The 13,572-nt window shown below is 34.9% G+C and overlaps 1 protein-coding gene across 2 annotated transcripts; it reads left to right on the forward strand.

Moving 5' to 3' along the window:
• LOC18767753 (zinc finger protein-like 1 homolog) lies at positions 195 to 5,524 on the forward strand. Of its 2 annotated transcripts, none has more exons than XM_007200548.2 (9): positions 195 to 476; positions 820 to 900; positions 1,497 to 1,617; positions 1,742 to 1,836; positions 1,980 to 2,051; positions 2,970 to 3,248; positions 3,422 to 3,530; positions 4,384 to 4,570; positions 5,012 to 5,524. In XM_007200548.2, exons 1-9 carry the CDS (start codon positions 453 to 455, stop codon positions 5,097 to 5,099), a joined length of 1,056 nt encoding a protein of 351 aa, XP_007200610.1. In that variant the 5' UTR covers positions 195 to 452; the 3' UTR covers positions 5,100 to 5,524. The 2 variants fall into 2 exon arrangements, with proteins under 2 accessions (XP_007200610.1, XP_020426270.1); XM_020570681.1 differs by having other exon boundaries at positions 2,970 to 3,242.

Genomic DNA, 13,572 nt, shown 5'->3' on the forward strand with positions numbered 1-13,572 from the left:
GTTATAAACCACTTCCGTTCTTTTGCCTTTTGGAAGTACTTAAAATTTTCAACTAAAGGTTGGTGAGATCACCCCCCACACATTGGAAACATTAGTAAGCAATTTGTCTATAAAAAAAGATAGTATACAATAGAAAATTTGCCAAATACGGAAATACTTACCCGTAAAGTCCATTATCAAATATTTTGGGCCATTAATTGATTATCAAATTTACGAAAAAAGAGAAGAAAAAGAAAATAAAAAAGAAAAAAGGAAAACTGAAACCGGATGGATCTCTTATGAGAGAGTTAAGCCGGTCTGCTCTGCTCTGCCTGAGATGACAAGTTTTTTTTTGGCAAATCTGATATGAAGGCGCTTCGTTAGAGTTGGCAACGGAAACAGAGGAGCCCAAATAATCAGTCAAAAAACCTCTCTGAATCGTAAACCCTAGCGACTGCGATTCGTTCACTGCAATGGTGGTCTGCAAATGCCGCAAGGTACCTCTCTCTTTCTTTCTCTTTCCACTCGTGAACACTGGTGGTGTGGAATTTTAGTTTATCATTTCCCGACTCAATTTACAGCGCAATGCGTGATTTCGGTAGCTCAAGGTTTAGATCGGATCGGAAATGTAATTTTGATACTGAGGCGATCGTTAAGATTGTGAATTTAGTTTCGGCATCTGCATTTGACTCTTAGATTGGAAATGTTCAGATTGATTGTTTAAGCTCATCATTTTGATTCAATTCTTGAAATTCTAGTTCGTAGACCTTCTTAAAGATTTCATTTCTTGGGATGGTTAATTTCCAAGGCTGATGGAGATTGGTGCTTTTGGTGTTTCAGGCTACCAAGCTGTATTGTTTCGTGCACAAGGTTCCAGTTTGTGGAGAATGCATCTGTTCTCCCGAGCACCAAATATGCGTGGTAAGTATTTTTTTGGGATTGGGGTTTGTGGTCAATTTTGTATTGTAATGTTTAGGCTGCATGGTTTGGTTGTTTTGTTGATTTGATTATAATCACAGTGAAAGTATTCTTCTCTATATTCATAGGGCTGAATTGGACTTATCAATAATTATGGCGCTGGATGGATTGAACTTAAGTTGAGTTATGCATGAGCATTTGCATTTTACATTTGTGCATATACATACAAGTAACTTGTGTAGGGAGAGAGAGGGGAGAGAGAGGAGAGAGAGATGAACATAAATTCATGAGAAAAGCAAATGATAACATACAATATATTAATATCTAATAGATGTATGGGTTCAAAATTTTAGAAACTTTTACTTGCATGAGAATATAAAATTGTTTGACCCTTTTGTGCCCACTTAAGTACTTAATATCTTTTCAGTTTTAGGTTGGTGTGGAAGGCCTAGGTATGACGTAGCAGACCCTTGGCCTTGGCTCAAGTTCTAGGGATGGGGGGTTGTTGCCAGTTTTCTTAGTTTCTAACAACGAATATTATAAAGAATTGGAATTTATGGCTCTTTTAGGGCCTGATCTGTCTTTATGATTTCTTGTAGGTTCGTACTTACTCAGAGTGGGTAATAGATGGAGAGTATGATTGGCCTCCAAAATGCTGCCTCTGTCAGGTTGCACTTGATGAGGGGACTGGCTCTCAAACGACTCGGCTAGGTTGCTTGCGTAAGTGGTTTGCAGATATAGTTACTTCCACTTGCATATTTTGTCAATATGAAGGGATAGAGAAAATGTTGAACTCCTCATACTACATATCGTAATACACATTTGTCTTTTGTTGTTCATATAGATGTTATACATACAAGTTGCCTGGTTTCACATATCAAGAGTTTCCCTTCTCATACTGCACCAGCTGGATATGTTTGTCCTACATGTAACACATCGGTAAGTTTTGCTTTCTAATTGTGGTATTGTCTTGATCTATTAAAGTTAGAGTACATTTTGTCAGTAGGTATATCCAGTATTTATATTCTGCTATGTTACTTTTATGGCGTGTTTTGTTTTCACATGGGTCTCTATTGGTGCAGATATGGCCTCCCAAGAATGTGAAAGATTCAGCATCTCGCCTCCATTCAAAGTTGAAGGAAGCTATCACGCAGGCAAGGCTCAGTCATGACTCTTAAATTATCACAAAGAAGTAATTTAATATCAATTTGATTAAAATTTCTTAATATTGCTTCACGCAGTTGGTGGTTTTTGCATTATAGTGTAACTTTTGGTAGGCATACACTTAATGTTAATGAAAGCTATTAGTCTTCTTTGAAATCCAGCTAAAATACTCACATAGTCATTGTCAACTTGATCTAGTTGAAGAGATGATGTGAAGGGAAAAAGATCAAGGAGGTTGCATTGGATTGCACTGTAATTTTGGTTGATACTAGACGATATGATTAAGTTAGCTTTTAAAGCTCTTCCGAATACTAAAAGTTATATTATTTGCTTGAAAATTTTGGGAGGACTCTGATAATCTCTTTTCCCTAACACGGACACACTAGAGTTGCTTGACTGCAGATGTATTATCCTACACAACAAATTTGGATGTTTATTGTTAGATATGTTATAAGGGTGTAATTTGATAAGGTGGCAGTGGTTCTTTCTATAACGAGTAGCACTAGCATACCAACACGTGCCTTGCACATGTACTATAGAGTTTAGAATAAAGATAAACCCTTGAAAATGATATTAATACAATTAATTGTAAGGGTATTGAAATATCAATACTTTTCTATAATGATGAATTAAATGCTCCTTATTCCATACGAGTGTCTACCATAGGTAAGCATATATACATGGTTAAAAAATGACTTCATTTTTTATTCTTATTAATGTGTATTTTTCTGGGCCAAATGCCTACAGAAAGCTGCTTCCTTTCACTTCATTAAGGGTTTTATAGTTTGGTTTTGGTCCCTTTTTTGTTGTGCTAAGTTTGAGGCATTCTTTACAAGAGTGTTGTAGTTGTTGCCTTTACTTTTCTCCTTTATAGTAGTTATATGTGAACATATTTTCTTGTTATGCAGACTGGCTTGGAAAAGAACTTGTTTGGAAATCATCCAGTTTCATTGTTATCGACAGAATCCCGTAGTCCTCCGCCTGCATTTTCCTCAGACCCACTTATTAATGCATCTTTGAATGGAGGCAGGGAAATTAATGCAAGCTCATCAGCAGCAAAAGATGAAACTAACATAATTGATTTCTCAATAGAAGCAGGATCTTCTATACTTCCAGTGACGGACATAGTGGAGATAGAAGGTCCTATTGCAGCAGGGAATTTTGTGAAAAGCACAAGTCCTGTAGGTGTAAGAGGATTTTGCTGTTATTTACTGAATTAATTAGTTAGTGAACTTATTCCTTGCCTTCCTTGTGTCATTTCACACTGGCTTGTGCTCGTGTGTGCGTGCCTTGATAAGTCTTCTTATGGTGTTTTTCTATTGTCTCCTGATTTCATTTTGTTTGTTGCTATGAAAACTAGCCTGGTGCTACAACACGAAAGGGTGCATTCCAAGTTGAGCGACAAAACTCTGAAATCTCATATTATGCAGATGATGAAGATGGGAATCGCAAAAAGTACTCACGAAGGGGTGAGTAGAGAGTCCTGCATGTGTGTGTGAACTTTCAAGTTATGATTTCTTTATTATGAGTAAAGCCATACCTAGTTTGAATTGATCAGAACTGTTTCGGTTATAAGTACAATAGGCAAAAGTACACTTTTGAATTGATCCAAATGTTTGATTAGATCCTTTCTTTGAAAAAAATTAGGCGATCAGGTATTTTTATCAACCATAGTTAGAATTTTATTATTACATATGTTGAACTGGCACATTTACTGATGTGGCACATTAGCTGCTTATTTGATGTCAAATGGAAGCCATTTAGCATGTGCAATGCAATCTTCTTTCCACATACACATGTATAGTAAAATTTATATCATATTAGTAGATGTATAGTGAATACAAGTATTAACATGCTTCTGTGACCTCAACCGAATGCAGGATTAGTCTGGTAATTTACTGAATTAAATTACATTCTTTAACTAAATAATAGTTGTCGCAGATTGAAGAACCACTTTTTTTTTTAATTGAAAAAAATTAAAGACTTAATTGCAACAATTGAAAACTAAAGACCAAATTGAAATTTGAGTCAAATTTCAGGGGCGAAAATTGTAGTTTATCATTTGCTAATATTATGTAGGCTGCTCTCGCTTGGTGTTTGCTAGGTGAAATTGACACTGGGAATTGTTGTTTCCGTTTTTTCTTTATTTGGCTAAATAGTTGTTTCCAATTAGATAGAGAAGCCACAAGCGAGAGCTTTCCTTTTGACCCAATTTTACTGCTCTTTTATCTGGTTATAGTCAATGCATTCTCTGGTTTCATTTCTTGTAACTGTTATTAAGCTTTCATTCGAAAATAAAACTCTTGGGGTTTTTAATTGTAGGTCCATTCCGACATAAGTTTCTAAGAGCATTGCTTCCGTTCTGGTCAACTGCATTGCCAACTCTACCAGTGACTGCACCCCAGCGGAAAGATGGATCAATTGCAAATGATGTCCCCGAGGGTCGTGCCCGTCATCAAAGATCATCAAGAATGGATCCAAGAAAAATCCTTCTTGTGATAGCAATCATGTAATGTCTGTGTATCCCACTTTTCCTTAATCGCAAGTCTACTTTTAATTCTCCCTGGGCAAGGAAGGTCCGGAGACCTGATTAATGTTTTGCACCTAGCTTAACTTGTGGGATTCTGAGATCTGCTTTAGGGTGGGTAAGGAAGGCGGGCCATTTGTTTAAAGTGCCATGCTTGCCCATGATTTTGGGGTTTAAGTTGCTCTTGGACAATCGAGACCCCTGCTTTTCTGGATCTTCCTTTCTTGCACCTGCTGATATAATAAACAGATTAGATGAGAGTATGTTGGCTATCTAATCCCTATTTAGGGACTGAACCAAAGCACAATCCTTGTCTTCATTATGCTTACTCAATTCTTAACGCAAGGAGAAGGCAATGTTTGCAATACGGCATATAAAACAAGCTGCACTCTACTAATGCATTTGTTTCACAATCTTGCGCAGGGCATGCATGGCGACTATGGGTATTTTGTATTACAGATTAGTGCAACGGGGTTTTGGTGATGAGATACCTGAAAACGAGCAGGAGTAATTACTATTATATATGGTGTGTGGTGGAAATCAGGCGATGGTGTACACGTCTCTCTGATCCTGCTGCTCAATGTTGTTTTTTTTGCTTGTCTGGACCTGCTTCATGTTGTTAGTGAAACTTACAAACGGACAGCGGAAATTTACATTTCAGCGTTGATCACAGTGAAATGTTATAAATGGATTCTTTTGTTCATTATCTCTCCTTCACCGTTGGTTTTCTGCATCTATATGAAGTTGAATTGGAGAAGCAGGTTTAAGTGCAAAGAGGTTTTGTTTGAACTGTGTATTTTGTAATCATCTGTTGATTCTATTTGATCAATATACCTGCAAGAAGGAGAGCTGCCCAGATTGTAGCTATTTCTTGTTCTTTTATTGTCGAATAGCTATTTCTTGTTCTAATTTCTATATTTTGTGGGATTAAGGGGATATGATAGAATTGCAAAACGAATTCTTACGAACTCTAACATGCACAAACATTTTGTTCTTTAGATTCTTACATCACATACTCTCTAAATTTTTTTGGTTCAATCGTTTCAAGTCCTTTCTTAGAGGGGGTGATTTTGCAATTTGTGTTTTGCTTCTTCCCTCAACGGGGCTGGCTCCTCTTGGGGGGTTTAGAAATGAAGAGCATCCAGTACAGGAAAGCCAAATGTAGACCATGATAACGGAACGTTGTGTCAAAATAATCGAAAGCAACCGTAAACTTATGAGGTTTGATAATATACATGGAAGAGAGCAAATTCATAAAAGAAAAGATATCAGTTGGCTTCGATTCTCAAACTAATTTCTCTCCCGTCGGTCTCACCTATAAAATTTCAAATTTATTTCCAATATTGACCCATAAAAACCCTGAGCAGCAATGCGATGGACAAGACAACCCAAATACTAAGCCAAGCATGTTCCATATAAAATTGATCCATTTTTTATTTTATAAATTGACAAACAATAGCATATTTGCAAAATTATTTAGAATGAGATAATTCACGACAACAAAGTTACGTCACCACTAGACTAAATGCTAGTTGATTGAATTTAAGTCTAACTTCACATCAATTGTTATACATTCATATATAACAGTGCTCAAGTACTAACCGGTTAGTAAGTTATTACACTAACCAATCATTTGGGCATACTCCGCGTTATAATTTCATAATTCGAACTGTTCATTTTTTAGAGTGAATTTTTGTAGGAAAGATCTTTCAATGAGGACCTAAAAAATGAACATTTCAGATCATGTGATACATTGCGTCAAAACTGTTGGAAGTTTGAATAGAAAACTAAGGTTTTCTTAGTCTCACTTTGGTTGAACACAAGAAGTTGATACACTTATTAAGATTTAGTTCCTTTCTATTTTAAAATGGATTGGACTTGGTTGGTTGCTATTAGGCTAAAATTCAATAAGAGCAATTTTTCTGTAGTTTTGGTCTCATGACAAAAATGGGCAAAAACTCGAGCCCTCACATTTCTGCAGATTTGGTCTCAAGACAAAATTGCATAAATTTGAATTAGCGTGGCTCTTGGGCTCTGATGTTTAAATTCAAATTTCTTTTTTCAAAATTCGAAAATCAAATTAAACCTATCTTTTTAAAGCAGTTGCTCATGAAAGGTTATCTAGATGTCTTTAAATAGCCAACCTTATTACAGAAGTAGGAATTGAATCATCACTCACAAAGTCATTCGCTATTTGAGAGATGAGAACAAATACAATTCGCCAGAATTCAAAATCCAAGTGCTCAGATTTTGAATTATTGATAGTTATATCTTGGGGACAGACACCTAAAGAACTACAAGGCACAAGTGTAGGGCGAAATTTTGTAATAATAATAAAAAAGAAATAGAAGAACAGAAGGCCACCGTACTTGCAAACTGGTTCTTCAGTTGACGTACTTGCATTACAAAACCTAGAAAGTACAAGTACAATCAATATTTATTATCATTATTGTTCATTATTTTTAAGTTTTTAGTCTAATAAGATAGAATTTTCCTTTGTTTGCATAATGCATAGAGCTAGTCACGATGTTATAGCATTGCACTTTGACATTTTTTATATTATAATACCTTAGTTTGCTTTTTCTGGTTCTCTTTTATTTATTTATTAATTTTTTATGGACGAGGGAAATAGCTTCATTAATCTTTTTTTTTTTTGGGGCTTGGAAGTGAATCGAGTCTTAATTAAGTCTTGTAATGTTCTCTGTCTTTGCCAGCATATTATCTTTTTAAATTGGATTACAATTCTCATTCATTTTTCTTCTTGGACTATAATCTAAAAATAGAACATCATAGAAAAATTGTAAATATGATATTGGAAGAGAATGATTTTCATTGATAGGTACAATTGGTTTTATACAAGAGAGTTCTAAGTATACTAGGAAACGTGTCCTCTATTCTAGGGAACTTACTAGGAAAGTAAATCCTAATTACAACAGTATTGATATTAATTGATATTATACAAACTGATTTCCTACACTCCCCCTCAAGTTGAAGAGTGGATATCAAGAACTCTCAACTTGCGAACAAGATTGTTGAATTCTTCTCGTCCCAATGCCTTAGTAAGAATATCGGCTAACTGAGAGGACGAACTCACATGTTGTGTGGCAATCAAACCTTCCTGAATCTTATCTCGAATAAAATGGCAATCCATCTCAATATGTCTTGTTCTCTCATGAAATACTGGATTGGCAGCAATATGTAAAGCTGCCTTGTTGTCACAATACAACAAAGCAGATTGGCGATGAAGAATGCGCAAATCCTTGAGGAGGGATCGAAGCCAAGATAACTCACAACATGCTGCTGCCATAGATCTATATTCAGCTTCTGCTGATGATAAAGATACAGTTTTCTGCCGCTTCGATTTTCATGAAATTAAAGAAGATCCCAGAAACACACAATAGCCTGTAGTGGACCTTCTAGTATTAGGACAACCTGCCCAATCAGAATCACAGAAGGCACGCAAAGTCAAGTCATTCTGAGAAGACAATAATATGCCTTGACCTGGCGATTTTTTTAAATAACGAAGAATACGAAGTGCAGCCTCCATGTGAGGTTTACGTGGGGCATGCATAAACCTACTTAAGACATGAACAGAGTAAGTAATATCTGGCCTTGTGATGGTCAAATAAATCAAGCGACCAACGAGTCTTCTATACTGAGCTGGATCTTTAAGTAATTCACCCTTATCTGAGAGCTTAAGACCTTTTTCCATAGGAAAATCAACAGGTGCGGCACCTAGGAGTTTTGCATCCTTCAAAATTTCCAATGCATACTTGCGTTGAGATAAGAAAATGCCCTGTTTTGATCTTTGAAGGAAGTTGAGGTTCCACCCCAAAACCAATTGGCAATGGGGGGAGTAACCCAACTCCTTATAAGCCCTTGCTAGGTTTCTCAACTTTCCAATGTGGGACTCTTTACCTTCACATTCTCACACGCCCCCGCACGTGTGGCGAATTTTCAAGCCTAACACGTGGACAACACATTTTGGGTGACGTGGAGCACATGTGGCCGTTGGGCTTTCACATGCGGGCAACCCGCTCTGATACCATGTAAATATGATATTGGAAGAGAATGATTTTCATTGATAGGTACAATTGGTTTTATACAAGAGAGTTCTAAGTATACTAGGAAACGTGTCCTCTATTCTAGGGAACTTACTAGGAAAGTAAATCCTAATTACAACAGTATTGATATTAATTGATATTATACAAACTGATTTCCTACAAAAATCAAAATTGGTTTTGAATTAAAGGTGTCTTTACCTTGTACTCATATTTAGTAATCACGTGGCCAAGGCAATGAACCCATTCTTGCACTCAACTATTAATCCCTTCTCTGTATATATATAAAAAAAACTTAAGGCATGTTCCTTTGTTAGATATAATTATACTTAATGAGGTAATTAATTAAACTTATTATTAGTAGAGTCTATATATATATATATATATATATGGAGCTTCCACTGAGGGATCCCTCAAATACTTATTTGAGGGACACCTTTGTAGACTCCACTTAGCATTGTATTTCACTAATTCAAACTGTCTATTTTGTAGATATTCATTCAAAAATCATCTCTATAAAAAATCACTTGAATCTGATATCATTTGACCACTTAATTAAATTATTGAAATTCAAGTACTTTCTTTAAGCACCGTATTCATTAATTTTGTTAGTCCCAATTAGATGCCTTAATGATTTTTAATTTACATGATTTTTTTGTTTTGTTTTTGTTTTTGTTGTAAAGATGATCTCTAAATGAAGATGTGAAAAATAGGTAGTTTGGATCGTTGAAAAAAATTTCGTAAAGGACCCTAATATTTAAGGGATCCCTCAATAAAAGAGGACTATATATATATATATATATATATATAGCATAGAGTAGAAAACCTTTGTGGTTAATCTATAAAGTAAAAAAAATAATGGGTAGTTGTGTTCTATAAAAATAGGACCCATTATTCTTATTTAATTAATATTTTTAATTTTTAATTTTTGCATTAACTATAAAAATATTTTCTGATATTTTAAATGTTTCAATATTTTCTACTTTTGTTATATATATAGAATAAATTCTCTATGAATAAGGATATAATAATAATAAAATATATAAAAGGAAAAAACTCATGCACGAAGGAGATGCTAGTACTTATTATTTAAGGGCCAAATGATTATTGGTTTGGATAATTGCCTAAAATACATCAGCACTAAAAGTCACTGATTGCATATATATATTCTCCTATGCGGACATTATCATTCCGATGCTATGTATTTTGTATTATCACTCTCTATTTTTTCACTTGTTTATAATAGTATCCGTACGATAATAGCGTGCAGATATCCGGATAAGAGAATAACTGTGTATATATGTATATTGAGGGATTTGAGGGACACCCTTTAGGGTCCCCTACAAATATATTTTTAACAATCCAAATCATCTATTTTTTATGTCTACATTCATAGATTATCTTTGTAAAAAATTAGATAAATCGAAAACTGTTTTGATATCCAATTGTATTCTACAAAACCAATGAACATAGTGCTTCAAGAAAGTACTTAAATTTCAATAATTCAATTCAATGGTCAAATGAAATCGAATTCAAGTGATTTTTTATAGAGATGATCTTTGAATGAGTATTTACAAAATAGACAGTTTGGATTAGTGAAATACAATATAGAGTGGGCCCTACACGGGTGTCCCTCAAATAAGCATATTTGAAGAATCCCTCAACTATTTCAGTGGTCCTAAAATGTCTTGGCAAAATAAATGTAAGAAAAACTAATTAAATAAGACAATTGAAAAACCCTCTTGGTGGATAATTTGTAAAAACTAAAAAAATACTAAGACTTCCTTTGTAAGTCATTAAAGAGGCTTTGATATGTTTTGGCCCTGGGATGGAGTAGCCTCCCTTACCCCTAAACTTTTCTTTATAAAAATTAAAAATTAAGCATTATATACTGATTAATTTCCTGCCCACTCTGTCATCTCCAATGATAAGAGTTTATATATCATGGTTGGGTTCTTCATGACAAATGTTGTACTTAATTTAACGTAGCAAACCGTGTGAGAATCACTATAATTTTATTAATTCATTTGTTCCTATGACGACATCTTTGAATTTTACTAAAATCGAGTTTTATATATATTAGTAGAGATTGCCAAGCTGTCATGAGAAAATATGTAATACTACTACTGTATTATTTTACACGCATAACAAGAAAATATATTTTAATTTTTTGGGGGTTTTTTTATAAACGAAACATGTTTTGTTGAAGTAAAGACATAATGGCAACACTTCCTAGATCTTTTAAAACTATAAGGCAAGGCTTCAATTTTCTGATGTGAGATTCGCATTCTCACTTCTAAAAATATAATTATTTTATGTTACTGCATTATTTTGTATGTTTTTAGTTAAAATTTAGTGCTCTATAATTATATGAAAATGTTATGTATATGTCTTTTCATATAGGTAGTGAATTATAGTTTTTACTAGATTTTTTTTATAAGAATGTGTTGTCCAAATTCACAATGCGACAACATAAAATAATTATATTTTTAGAGGTGAGAGTGCGAATCTCACATCAGAAAATTGAAGCCTCGCCTTATAATTTTAAAAGATCTAGGACCTCTCCCTCCTTGCTAATTTCGTTTTGAGTTGGATGAGACTAATTAACAACCTCCATTATCTCCAGCTTGCACATTAATCTTGTATTGTACATTCATATGAGTGATAGGTCTAAAGTTCTCTCTCTCTCTCTCTCTCTCTCTCTCTCTCTCTCTCTCTCTCTCAATCTGTGAACATGCATGCGTTTGATCACCACATTTTCCTAATTAATTATGAATAAATTACGTTTGGTACTGTGATTAGCTCAAACCAAATTATAATGACATCTTAATCCATTGTTAACACGGATAAGCACTTAAATTTTTAATTGCCAAATTATTTTACCTCTTTGGTGGCCTCCCTTTCCATTATAGTTTGTGCAGTCGAACAAGATAATATTAGAAATAACAAAGCTGACTAATGAACACGTTATAATTACAATTCAGAAATAATAATGAAAATCTTCGAAGAAGATGCTTCTAATGATGATTATGAACAAAATGATACTTGACTTCTCTAATTAATGGCGCGAGAGACCAAAAATCTGTGTGAAAATTATTTAATAAATTAAAAAGAAATTATAAATCCTCACGCACCCATAAATAAAACCCTTTGCCGTCTTGATTAAGAAAGGTCAAAGCAGTTAGCGAGGAACATTCTGTCCAGGGCTTCCTATATTTGACATAAAATAGATCTGAGCAACTAGGACGGTACCACAAATCCAAGATTAGATCTTGGCACTTGCAAAATATGCAAATGGTTATGTGAATTCTAACATTCTTTCGATACGTGGCATCACTTATTGTTGGAAATTAGGAATGTTATTAAATTGTTATTTAGTTTCCTTTTATTAGTTGATTGTAATTGATTTGGAGTAGTCTCCAAGTAACCTAGTTTTCCTAGTTAAGCTTGTAATATCTCTATAAATACTTAGCCTTTTGGCTCTATCAATAACAACTGAGAATTATTCTTCTTAACAAAATCTCTAATTTCACATGGTATCAGAGCACTGATTCTAGGGCGTCTCTTGAAACTTTTTTACAAACCTTATTTTCTTCACAATCCGATGTTTCACAACCCTAGTTGCTAATCTTTGAAATCTTTTGCCAAATTGAGAGTCGTTGGCGCTTTTCATCCCTCACCCATGATGGGTATTCATCTTCTACAGTTGTCTTGTTCACCCTCTCCTCAATGATCAATATTTTATTCCCGCTCACCGAGCCTTTATTTTCCTCCACGAGCCTCGTCAACGCTCGTCGAGCCTTTCATTTGACTGTTCTGCCGGTCTCTGGTTATTTTCCTCCGTGAGCCTTGTCACCGCTCACCGAGCCGTTATTTTCCTCCACGAGCCTCGTCAACGCTCGTCGAGCCTTTCATTTGACTGTTCTGCCGGTCTCTGGTTATTTTCCTCCACGAGCCTCGTCAACGCTCGTCGAGCCTTTCATTTGACTGTTCTGCCGGTCTCTGTCTTCTTCAGCTACTCTCTTGAGTTGCCTTTTCGCTTCTCAGTTTGAGCACCTTATCTTTGTCTTTGTCTCTGTTCATGATTTGCTGGGTTTCCTCCCTTACTATTCTCCTTTTTTGAAGTTTTTTCTTCATGAGACAGCCGTATGCTACCACATTCCCCTCTTGCATTTGTTTCTGCCATGAGACTGGCATGTTTGAGTCTCTTTACTATTATTTCAATTTCTCTTCTTTCAAATCTTGACCATTTATCAGTGTCAAATTTGATGGGGAGATATATGCAACTTTATTTGGGTGCTGCTTCCTTCAACTCACGACTCTCATACATCGTCGGATTTGAGAGGAGCAACAACCCCCTTTACAGCAGCACACCGCTGCTCCATTTGCCTCCAAATTTGCTTTCATTACAACAGTGACACAGTTGCGACACAGCTGCCCCCTCTACAGCAGTGACACCACTGCCTCTTTATCAGCAACCTTTGGGAGTAACACCTTTCACAATCTCTTGTGCAAGTTGGACGTTCTTGATATCCACTCTCCAACTTGAGGGGGAGTGTTGGAAATTAGGAATGTTATTAAATTGTTATTTAGTTTCCTTTTATTAGTTGATTGTAATTGATTTGGAGTAGTCTCCAAGTAACCTAGTTTTCCTAGTTAAGCTTGTAATATCTCTATAAATACTTAGCCTTTTGGCTCTATCAATAACAACTGAGAATTATTCTTCTTAACAAAATCTCTAATTTCACACTTATTCAAGTTACAACACAATATTCTTTTAATTCTCAATCTTGTATAAATAAAGCTTTCTCATCACCGGTTATAAATAATTATGTATCTATCTCTCTCATCGCATAACTTATTATCTATGAGACAAACAAACATGTTCTTGTTTACAAAACGTATTTGTGGACACAAATATAT

This window comes from Prunus persica, chromosome G8 (assembly GCF_000346465.2).
Source record: "Prunus persica cultivar Lovell chromosome G8, Prunus_persica_NCBIv2, whole genome shotgun sequence".
In the NCBI taxonomy this organism is placed as follows: Eukaryota; Viridiplantae; Streptophyta; class Magnoliopsida; order Rosales; family Rosaceae; genus Prunus; species Prunus persica.

Excerpts from the sequence above, each read along its gene's own strand:
- LOC18767753 (XM_007200548.2), top strand. The coding sequence starts at position 453 with ATGGTGGTCTGCAAATGCCGCAAG. Across the intron at positions 1,618-1,741 it reads GACTCGGCTAGGTTGCTTGC|ATGTTATACATACAAGTTGC; the intron begins GTAAGTGGTTTG and ends TTGTTCATATAG. Across the intron at positions 3,531-4,383 it reads CAAAAAGTACTCACGAAGGG|GTCCATTCCGACATAAGTTT; the intron begins GTGAGTAGAGAG and ends TTTTAATTGTAG.